The sequence below is a fragment of the Hoplias malabaricus genome, chromosome 17 (genome assembly GCF_029633855.1).
Source record: "Hoplias malabaricus isolate fHopMal1 chromosome 17, fHopMal1.hap1, whole genome shotgun sequence".
Classification (NCBI taxonomy): Eukaryota; Metazoa; Chordata; class Actinopteri; order Characiformes; family Erythrinidae; genus Hoplias; species Hoplias malabaricus.
The window spans coordinates 26,826,439-26,837,144 of record NC_089816.1 but is presented as its reverse complement, the minus strand read 5'-3'; the positions used below and the strand labels follow the sequence as shown (position 1 = coordinate 26,837,144).

The 10,706-nt window shown below is 39.3% G+C and overlaps 1 protein-coding gene across 1 annotated transcript; it reads left to right on the top strand.

Moving 5' to 3' along the window:
- Positions 1–204: 204 nt before the first annotated feature.
- pcdh20 (protocadherin 20) lies at positions 205–5,039 on the top strand. Its single transcript, XM_066649720.1, has 2 exons — positions 205–244; positions 1,281–5,039. The coding sequence occupies exons 1-2, from the start codon at positions 221–223 to the stop codon at positions 3,807–3,809; spliced, it is 2,553 nt and encodes an 850-aa protein (XP_066505817.1). The 5' UTR covers positions 205–220; the 3' UTR covers positions 3,810–5,039.
- Positions 5,040–10,706: the final 5,667 nt, after the last annotated feature.

The following is a 10,706-nucleotide window of genomic DNA, read 5'->3' as shown; positions in this document are numbered from 1 at the left end:
GTTTTCTTGCTCAAATGGAAGCTGGTAATTATTTTGTGAAGAAATGTAAATAGGAATGTGGAGAAACCAGTCTTTTCTAGAGAAGCGTGCCCCTTTAACACCTGCTGCTGAGGTGAGACAGCTTAAAAGTTCCCGCCCTCTGAAAACCTGATCGTACTTGTGCTTCTTCGAGAACGGTTAATGTGGACATGGAGAATGGGAAGAAGCAGCTCGAGGAAACATGAACGTGGTGTGTCTGTTACAGGTGGGTTTCTCTGATGAATTATGGTTCCTATTTGTCCGTATGAAATATTCCTTTAAAGGTTTTTCATTCCAAACATTTTTTCCTTTGAGACTGCACCGCTAAGCAGGGGTTAAAGTCTGTGTTTTCTGTTGCGTGACTAACACTATGAAAGCCATTTGATAAAGGCAGTTGTAGCTCCTTACAAGTAGTAATGCAGTTCCTTAAAATAATTTCTAAGCATGACTTAATTAATAGGGCTTAGAATATAAAAAAAAAAAACTTAAAAAAATTCTGAATTATGGAAAATTTTATGAAATTATATCTGGGAATGGCTTTGAGGATTTTCTTTTTCTATCAACATATATTCTTCACATTTATAAGTTCTTTTATATTATCTCTCATTTATTTTCTATCATTTTATATTGATAGTGACCTTGGGTGTTTTGTAAGGTACGTCTATAACTAGTTTATTTATTTGTTTAAATGCATTGAAGAAAAATCTCCATTGTAATCTCTGTTACAGAAGATCATTTTTAGTAGCACTTACATGTTTTGGAAAATACCTCATGTATTACTTTTTCCAAACGTGATATTATTTTATTCACAGGTAATTACTTAATGCATTTTTTCATAAACATTAAATGTCAATTATTTGAGCTGTTCTGTAAAGGCTATTCAGAAATGTGTAATTCAAATGCCATGACCCTCTTGTTAACCGTCATGATGTAGTTTGTTATTTAGGCTAAATGACTCAGGTCTTGCCTAAACCTTATGCCACATTTCACTGATTAGGCATTGGGTAAAATTGTATTTGCATTACATTCAGATATACCAGAACAGATAATGTTCATGTATGAACTGTGCTTCAGGGAAAATGTAAAAGGTTGTAAGTGAGATTCATCCTTCACTTAGTGGGTCAGGAAACAGAGCTGGGCTGTCATCCTTTAGCTGACAAGTGTGCCTTTAAACATTGAGTAATTGTAGTTAAACTTTCATATGGAAAGAGGGGTGTTGCTTTCTTCTGTCTGCTAAGCCCTTTCTCTGGTTCTCTTTGTAGAGGGTGCTTCTGGTGGCATCTGTCAGGCAGATCATATGCCACACGCTGCAATTCTCGACACCGGAGGAGCAGGTGGAAGGAATTAATATAGGCACTCTGAGCAGAGCTTACTCCCCTCCATACCAGCTGCTTGGTAGAGGATATTTGAGAGTGAATGAAGAAACAGGGGATTTGTATACGACAGAGCAGAGAATTGACAGAGAGAGCCTATGTCCATCTCAGGAGGGGACAGAATGTACCATCTCAGATGAGGCACTTGTGGGCCCTAATCAGGAGGTGGTGAAAATAATAGTTATTGTGGAGGATATTAATGATAACTCTCCTTATTTTGAAACTAATAAAATTCTCTTAAAAATTCCTGAGGATGTATCGGTTGGAAAGAGGATCCTGTTGGACGATGAAGCTTGGGACGAGGACGTTGGCAGCAATGCAAAGATAAGCTACCATCTGGAAGGAGCTGGAGGCTTCTTCAGTGTGACCCAGGATGGGTCTGCTCTTGAACTGGTTGTGCAAAAAGCAATGGACAGAGAGATTCAAGATGAGCACCACATGTTGCTTGTTGCTGTGGACAATGGTTCTGTGGCTCTGAGTGCTACAGCCTCTCTCATCATCTCAGTGTTAGACGTTAATGATAACTGCCCAGAGTTCAACCCCAATAATCCTCCCACAGTTACAGTGCCAGGAGGAGCAGCACAGGGCACAACTGTGTGCCAGGTTAAGGCCACTGACCGTGACCTTGGCCACAATGCTCAGATCACCTACTCCTTCAGCCCTCAAATTTCCAAGCGGGCCAAGACCCTCTTCTCTCTGGACCAAGTCACTGGAAGGGTCAGTTTAGGTGTGGATGTGCGGTTAGACACCCAGGAGGAACATGTGCTAAAAGTTGTCGCTAACGGCCCGGACTGTCCGTTCGTGTCAACACAAGTAACTGTATACATGCAGCCGGTGGAGAGCCCGGAGCCAGCCTTGGAGATCAAGTTCGTGGCGGAGTATAAAAACCAAACAATAGTGTTACGAGAGAATGAGCACCCTACTGTCTTGGCCCTTTTGGGGCTGAGAGACCCCTCAAGCAATCAAGGTGTTCTGTCCTTGGAGGCAGACGGCATGCCATTCACTTTGAAAGAGCAAGCAGGCAACTATCTGCTTTCAACATCAAAGCCACTAGATTTTGAACTGTGCAGTGACTATAACGTTACTGTCGTTATAAGCGAAGCCCAAGGCAAACGTGTGCATGCAAGAAAAGTGATCAAAGTGGAGGTTGAAGATGTGAATGATAACGCCCCACATTTCGAGCTGCCACACTATCAGGCAGAGATAGAGGAGAACAATAAACCTGGTGTGGCTTTAATACAAGTGAGTGCAACTGATGCTGACAGCCAACTCAATGGCAAGGTGTCATACTATTTAATTCACAATCCTCCTATCTTTAATATTGATGAAACCACAGGTATCGTGTCTGTATTAGAGCCTTTGGACAGGGAACAACAGGGTGCTTATGTGCTCACAGTACTGGCCAAGGATCAAGGCTCTCCATCTCTAGAGGCCTTGGTATCTGTATCCATAAATGTGCTGGACCAGAATGACAACGAGCCCACTTTTCACAAGCCACATTTTGTCTTCTTTGTCTCTGAGAACATTCAGAGGCTAGGCCAAGTAGGGAAGATCGGAGTGATGGACGCAGATGAAGGGGACAATGGAAATGTCATAGACGTGCGTGTTCTGGATGAGGACACTCCCTTTGCTGTGGACATGTCACAGTTGACACTTCGCTGCACTGCTGAAGTGGACCGGGAAAAGCATGACCGTTATGTGTTAGTCTTACTGGCCATGGACGGCGGGAACCCTTCACGTTCATCCACGGCTTCTGTGACCATTTTTGTAGAGGATGTCAATGACAACCAGCCTCAGGTTATCCTACCCAGCAGCAACCTCTCCTGCCAAACCATATCTCCCAGTACTAAGGCAGGCAGTATAATCACCAAGATTTATGCTGTTGACCGTGACTCAGGCATGAACTCAGACATCACCTACCACATCACAGCCAGGGAGCCCGCCTGGCCAAAGCTGTTTCAGATTGACACCCATTCAGGGAACATCACACTAAGCCAACAACTAGCAGGCAGTGACATTGGCATGCACCACCTCTTTATTGTTGTGAGAGATGGGGGACAGCCAGTGCCTTTGCAGGCCACAGTGTGGGTAAACCTGCTAGTCAATGAGACCTTGGAACAATGTCACCTTTCCACCATTCCTCCATTTCCATCTCAACCCTCAGAACCCTTTGTGCTCTCAGCAATGGAACCACACAACAACCAAGTAAAGTCTTGTACAGAACCTCCTTGGTTCATACTGCTCTGTGGTCTGGGTTTGATGGTGTTCTCGTTCTGCATGCTTCTAGCTGCCATTGTGATTTTTGTGAGATATAAAAATCTGATTCGCAAAAGTAGAAGGAAAGAGCCCCATGAACTTAATCTTTTAGGCACGAGTGTGGGAAATGACTCCATACATACTTTTAATTATGGGAAATGACCACATGCAAGTTTTTACGTGTGGAAAAATATCCACATGTAAGCTTTTAAAGACATCTGTGATTCTGCGGAACTGAAGTTCTCTCTGGTTTGTTGACGTTTCTGCAGCTCTGTGTCCTTTAAGGTGACACGAAATGTTCATAGAAGAAAACGGCTGTTGCTTATGTTTTTTTTCACTGTTTGAATTGCCACACAGAGGAAGCCTACCATGTCTGACCAAGTCACTTTGTTTTCTTTACTTGTTAACTGACAGTAGGCTTTCATAAACAAATCAGGCCTGTTTCCAGCACCCAAAAACTTATTACAGTCATGAATTATATCAGAACTATATATTTTTTTAGCTGTACTTAAAAATACAAATGTTCAATATACAAATGTAATTTGGCATTTATTTCCTGTGTATGACCTTGCTCCAAAAGCAGGGTAATATCCGTAGAGCTAGCTAAATGACAAAGAATATAACAGTACTTGGAAGGAATTTTTCCAATGTCCAGTATGACTGAAATTTTAATTTGTAAACAAGAGATTTGCAGGAAATTTGGATGAACCATCACACAGCTCCAGGGGCCTGGAGGTTGTGGGTTCGATTCCCGCTCCGGGTGACTGTCTGTGAGGAGCTGGTGTGTTATCCCCGTGTCCGCTTGGGTTTCCTCCGGGTGCTCTGGTTTCCTCCCACAGTCCAAAAACACACGTTGGTAGGTGGATTGGCGACTCAAAAGTGTCCGTAGGTGTGAGTGTGTGAGTGAATGTGTGTGTGTGTGTTTCCCTGTGAAGGACTGGCGCCCCCTCCAGGGTGTATTCCCGCCTTGCGCCCAATGATTCCAGGTAGGCTCTGGATCCACCGCGACCCTGAATTAGATAAGCGGTTACAGATAATGAATGAATGGATGAACCATCAGTACAGTAGTGCCACATTTTAAAAAAAAGACTGTGGAAAAATGTGAGTACAGTTTGGTTTTCTATTTCAATGTTTGCAAAAACAGTCAAAGATATCAAAAATACTTGTAAATATGCAAGTTATTGAGTTAATATGCATGGTTGTTATTAACAGTGTCCCTGTATGTGGTCTACATTTAATCATATGGTAGAATGCTGTTCTACCAAGGGGTCCTTTGTAAAAGCTGAACTCCTTCACCCTTTTGTGAGCTTTTTTGAGTTGTCACAAATCTGCTAATGTTATACTGTGGTATAATTGTATATACATGTATTAAATACAGTTTTTATTTGGATATTTTACACCCTCAAATTCAGTTCAGCACTGTGTTCCCTTTTTTTTATGTTACACATTTACTTGCTCAGAAAGCATATTTAGCTTATGAAAACCTTTTGCTTCACGTAACCACCCGGCGAGCAGTATCCTGGCTTAATGTGTTTTTAAAAGAGGGACCTATTGAAAGATGGACTTTAGCACATTCCATGCAATGGCAGAGAATAACAGTTCAGTCTTGCGTCCAGACTTCTGTTTCTCTACCGCGATCATCCAAAACATTAAAGGAACACTAGGTAACACTAGGTATTTTTGCTCTTGTGCACCCCCTACAGTTGGAGTGCTGAGTCTGGAGTAGAGGCCCTATTCCCCCTACTAAAGTACAGTGGAGATACACAGTGGTTCTGAAACTGTAATTGTTAAGGTTAAAAATCTACATAGTTTCCTTTTAAATTGATAATTATACATTCATTGCTCATTTTATCTGCTCTGTTGACCCTGTAGGTGCACTCTGTAGTTCAGTTACCTTGTTGCTGAGAAAATCACCCAGCCCAATTATTCCTGCTCTCTGGTGCTTTTATGAGGTTCCTGACTATTTGAAAAACAGAGTGAAAGTGGGCAAACACAGTATACAGATAGACACGTGGACTACAAACTAATTGAAGGAATACAAAGTGTTACTCTGTAGTCAGTGGAGCTAAGAGAACAAACAGTGCGTGAAGAAACAGAGGTAGTGATACCGTTATCGCTAATTTGTGTATTTATAAGTAATTACGTATATAAATATATCTGTCAAGCCAATCTTTTTTAAAATACAAAAGAATTTGTCTTTTTATACGTCTGTTTGCATGAGTATTTTTCCTTTTGCTAACCCTGTGTTTATTGGAATGAAGCTGGTTTTAAATCATCACCACAAAAAAAGAACTCTGATGACAGGCCAATTAAAGCAATGATTGACGAGTACCCTTGTTGTAATTATTCTTCACAGTCATATTTTATTTGTCCTGTCACTCAGAGAACAAACGCAAAACTTATATGCTCCACGTTATCTGATGTCCCATTTTCACTTGAGTCACGATACTCCAAGCATACTCTTCCTTAATTTACCTCCACAGTTATCATACTGCCCACTACTCATGCTAACACTGAGTTGTTCTGGGAAACTGAGCTCTGTTTCTTAAATTCGAACTCAGCATTTAGGAATTTCCACCTGCTCTATAGCTGTATTATTTCAGCTTTATTTTACAGGACCTCTTTTTCTTAGTTCAGGGGGCTTGCAAAGGAGAAGCACAACTGTGTGTGGACTGATTGATGTATGTAAAGATTTGAGTGGGAATCTAGGCATGGTGAATTACAGATGGTTTTAAGACAAGTAAGGCGTGCATCCGAATTAATGTGAAAGAACAGGCATCTCAACCACAGGAATGCACTCCACCTACTAGGAAATTCATACAAACCACTTTTCTTTCACTGACAGGCTTCAGATTTCCTTATAATTTCAACATACAATGATAAGTTACCGTAAACATTATCTTAATAATCTGTTTACTGTGAATTGCAAAATTTACTCTTCAGGCATGAAAAGCAATGTCAGTGGTTTACTCTTTGTAAAGCAGAAATGAGCTTCTGTGCATGTACACACCCTTTACATGTTCTAAATTGAAGTTTGACAATTTCTCTGGCTTTTCTGTAAGTTGGGTACAAAGATTTGGGTGGTTTAAAGTTCAATAATTATGCTAAGAGGATAATAAATGGGTCTAGAGCTAAAAAAAAAATCTAAAAGACAAAAGCAGGGATCAGCCAGTTATTAAAGGGGTAGTTTTCATGGTGTGCCTTTTTGGGAGAGCTAAATGCTATTAGCTAAAAGACTGGTCAAGTACAATGGTTGGTAATCCTCTAGTTACCCTCAATTAGAGCTCTCTCAGATTGCCAACAATAATTGGTGGAAGTCTCAGGTGCTAACATCCACAAAAGGATCTAATGTTTCTCTTGAAGTGAGGTGATGAAAATCCTTCAAGGTGCTGCTCCGGGGGGTGGGGGGGGTGAGCTAGGGGGTGGCACTGGCAGAGTGGTGAGAGAAAGTTCTTCTCAAGTCTCACTGCTCCCCTTCATCTGATAGCAGCCGTTCTCACCCCATGCAGGCGGATGTGGGCCAGTGTCGCCAGAGGCTTGCCGCAATGTGCTCCATCTTCACTCATTCAAGATAGACAGGAGTCATTCTTGAAAGAATCAGACTGCGTAGTCAAAAATACAGTCCCATGCTATTTCGTACCCACTTAATTTGAGCCAACTGTTTATCATATTTCATATGGGAGATTCCTCAGTGACTAAATCTCTCTAGATTTACACTGAAGACTCTTACTAAAATTAGCCTTTTTTAATTTAAGCCCTTGTTTCTCTCAGTTACTGAGTTGAATGTGTTAGTCCTAAAATGTACAGCCATATTATTTAAGCACACTTATAATAATAGTCCAATTTTAAAGCATTTCAAATTAGAGTGAGAGTCGGTGAGGCTGAAGTACAGCTTCAACTAAATGACATTAGTTTTAAAATGCCAGCACTCACTTCAAATTCAGATGCTTCAGCTTGGTGCTGTATAATAGCTACTAAGACCCTTACTACAATGTGATTTTGTGCTGCTTCTTTCTTGGAGTGCTGAGAATTTAGAATTTTCCTGCTTTCTCACCCGAGTCTCTCCTATAACATCTCTGGTCCAACAGTTATGTGAGAGACAAACAAACATTAAATATGGTGAAAACAACAGTGGGGAAGAAAGGATGGAAAAACCCATGGAAATTGGCTAAAATCAGCTTCTGCTGCTCATTATTTGGCCCTTGCGCTGCACTGAGCTGTGGCTCATTCTCATTTAAATGAACAGTTGGTGAAACATGTAGTTCTGAATAGGGCTGTTTAGACAGGAGGAGAATGGTGCTGTGGAGTGTTATCCTTGTGGTGTTTTGCCTAAAGTGGTAATTTGATCAACGACGACAGAAACTTGATATATTAAAACAACTACAAAATGTCCCTTTTAGCACTTTTTTTTCAATAATTATAATTATTTTAAAGCATTTTTATATTCAGCAAATGGCAGACTCTCAAACCCAGAGTTACTTACAATTCTAATCTTACCCAAGGACTCATTCATATCTCAGGGTGTGAACAGCTTATCACTTTTGTTCACTGATTGTACTGAAGTGGGGTCAGATCAGTTTATCAAACACTGCACCAACTGTTTTTATCAAACGGTGCTAGAAAAGCATGAAAACAATATTTATATTTTATTTGTAAAAGGAAATGTACAAGCTGTTTGTGTAAAACAAGACTAGACAAGCTTGGTTATGCCAGACTGCCACTGACATCAACACTGGCAATGTCACACAGGTGTCTGTGACAGAATACAGAACGTACTCCTAGCCATCCCACAGAAAAAAAAAAAGACCAACTAAGTACTGATTGGGAACAATAATAAATACTAAGCTACTTTAAGATTTGTTAATAATGCACATATGAATGTATACATAGTCTGTTCTTATGCAATAATTATATTTGTATGTTAACCTGTGTTCAGATTTATTACACAAATGTAGGTTTCATACCGTCAAAATACAGATGTTTTCATCTGTCATTAAAACTAATCTATTCTGCTGTTTTTATATTTTTGTTTGGATATTTTTGAGTTCAGTCACTATGTAGTGCATTCTCCACAGAACTGTCAATGTTCACAATTATTGTGCTGGACAATACATAAAATAAAGCAATGTCAGCTCGATGCAGAGATGCAGCAAGATTTGTGCTTAGTTATGCAAATATCATAAAACAAGATGAAATTGATATTTCCTTAATCCAATTAAGGATGCAATTACAGTAAACTGATATAAATGCTGTATACTGATCTATATGCCATTCTTGGATCATTTCAATAGTCAAAAATCTGCGTTTGCTGATACTGTTCGCATCATCACTGACACAGAAAGAATCTTTAACGTTTATCTTTAACACTGATATTGCAGCACGAATTGCCCATATTCATTAGGGAATCAGGTTAGAAGGTATATTAAGATTTGATCTAGTCACCAGGAAACCTTGATTCTTCAAGCATTTCCAGGTATAGAAATATGAGACTTGACATTATCTTGAATAAACATAAGTGTTCCCTTTTTTCTTGCACAATGACACACACCACTGGCAAGAACTGCTTCTTCAAGAGTTCAGTTTCACTCCATTTGCACACAAAAATGGCCCATGGGTTCATTGTCCATAATACTGGCCTCTGTTCTCTGAATTTAACCAAATTCATGCAGTGAAACACACATTTACACACACACTAGTGAGCACGCTAGCCACAGTGCCCAGGGAGCAGTTGGGGGGGTTAGGTGCCTTGCTCAAGGGCACTTCAGTCATGAACCGACGACCTTCCGGTTACAAGCCCAGTTCCCTAACCACCAGGCTACGGCTGCCCCCAGAAATGCAAATGTACAAACAAATTCAGACAGCAGTATTTTTTTATGTCATAGTCCATAGGAAACAATGTCTTCAACTTGCGTAACAGAACTAATAAATAAAAGATGCGTAATAATTCTAAACACCCTGCACACAGCACTTTATAGTGTTTATAAAAATGTTCAGTGTCTAAAACACAGACAACTTTTAGAAGTAAAAATATACAGCAGCCTTAACAGCTAAATATAATACATTTAAAGTATAAGTAAGTATAATACAGTTTATAGAGTAGATGTTTTTTTGGTCCATATTGTTTTTAAAGAAATGTTCATACCACCAAATTTACATATCTGAAGATGAATCTTAGAATCTTCTGCTTCTAACAGTCCAGTATGGGGGGCTAGTCCATTATTCTAAGGCCACGAGACTCTTCTTTGTTCTAAAATTTAATCCAGAGCTTAACTACATATTCACACCACTGACTGATTAATGTATTGAGGAAGCAAGTTATTTTCATTGTTACTGGTGGTTCTGATTCCTTCATAGGCTGAATTACTAACTATTAGCTAATAATTGGTGGAGAACCTAAATTATTCAAATGATCCAATAAAAATGTGTGAGGTTTATATTTTGTCTACTTGTATTAATATTTATATTTATATCATAGCTTTCATAAATGTCAGGACATGGAATTAAATGTGCATTAAAAAAAATTAGATACCATGAACAACGTACTTGGACACAGATAAAAAGTGTTGACCTTGAAAATAATATAATTTAATATTAGCATAGAGTCTGAAAACAGGAATCGTGAAATCTGACCTTTTTTTTGTGATTCCTGCAAATACTTGGAATGCCAACTACTTTTCACTAGACTTACCTTTGCTCCTCATTTGAAAATAATGGCTCTCACTATAGTTTGCTGGACAATTAGAGTTCTAGTAATGTGATCATTTTAAGACTGTCATACTTCAGAAGAATTCTTTTGCATCTCTCCCAGGATATCTTTTGATTGTACAGCTTTCTGTTTAATTGATGTTTGAATTCAACATGTCAGTAATCAAGCCTGAGTGAGGTTCATTAAATTGATTCTAATTATTAACTCAGTTTGGTTAATGGTTTGATATAATCACTATGACAGAAATTACTATTTCACACACACACACAACCAGAAATTTACATACACTATATAAAAAGACACATATGCATGTTTTTCCTCACTATCTGACATGAAATCAGAATAAACCTTTC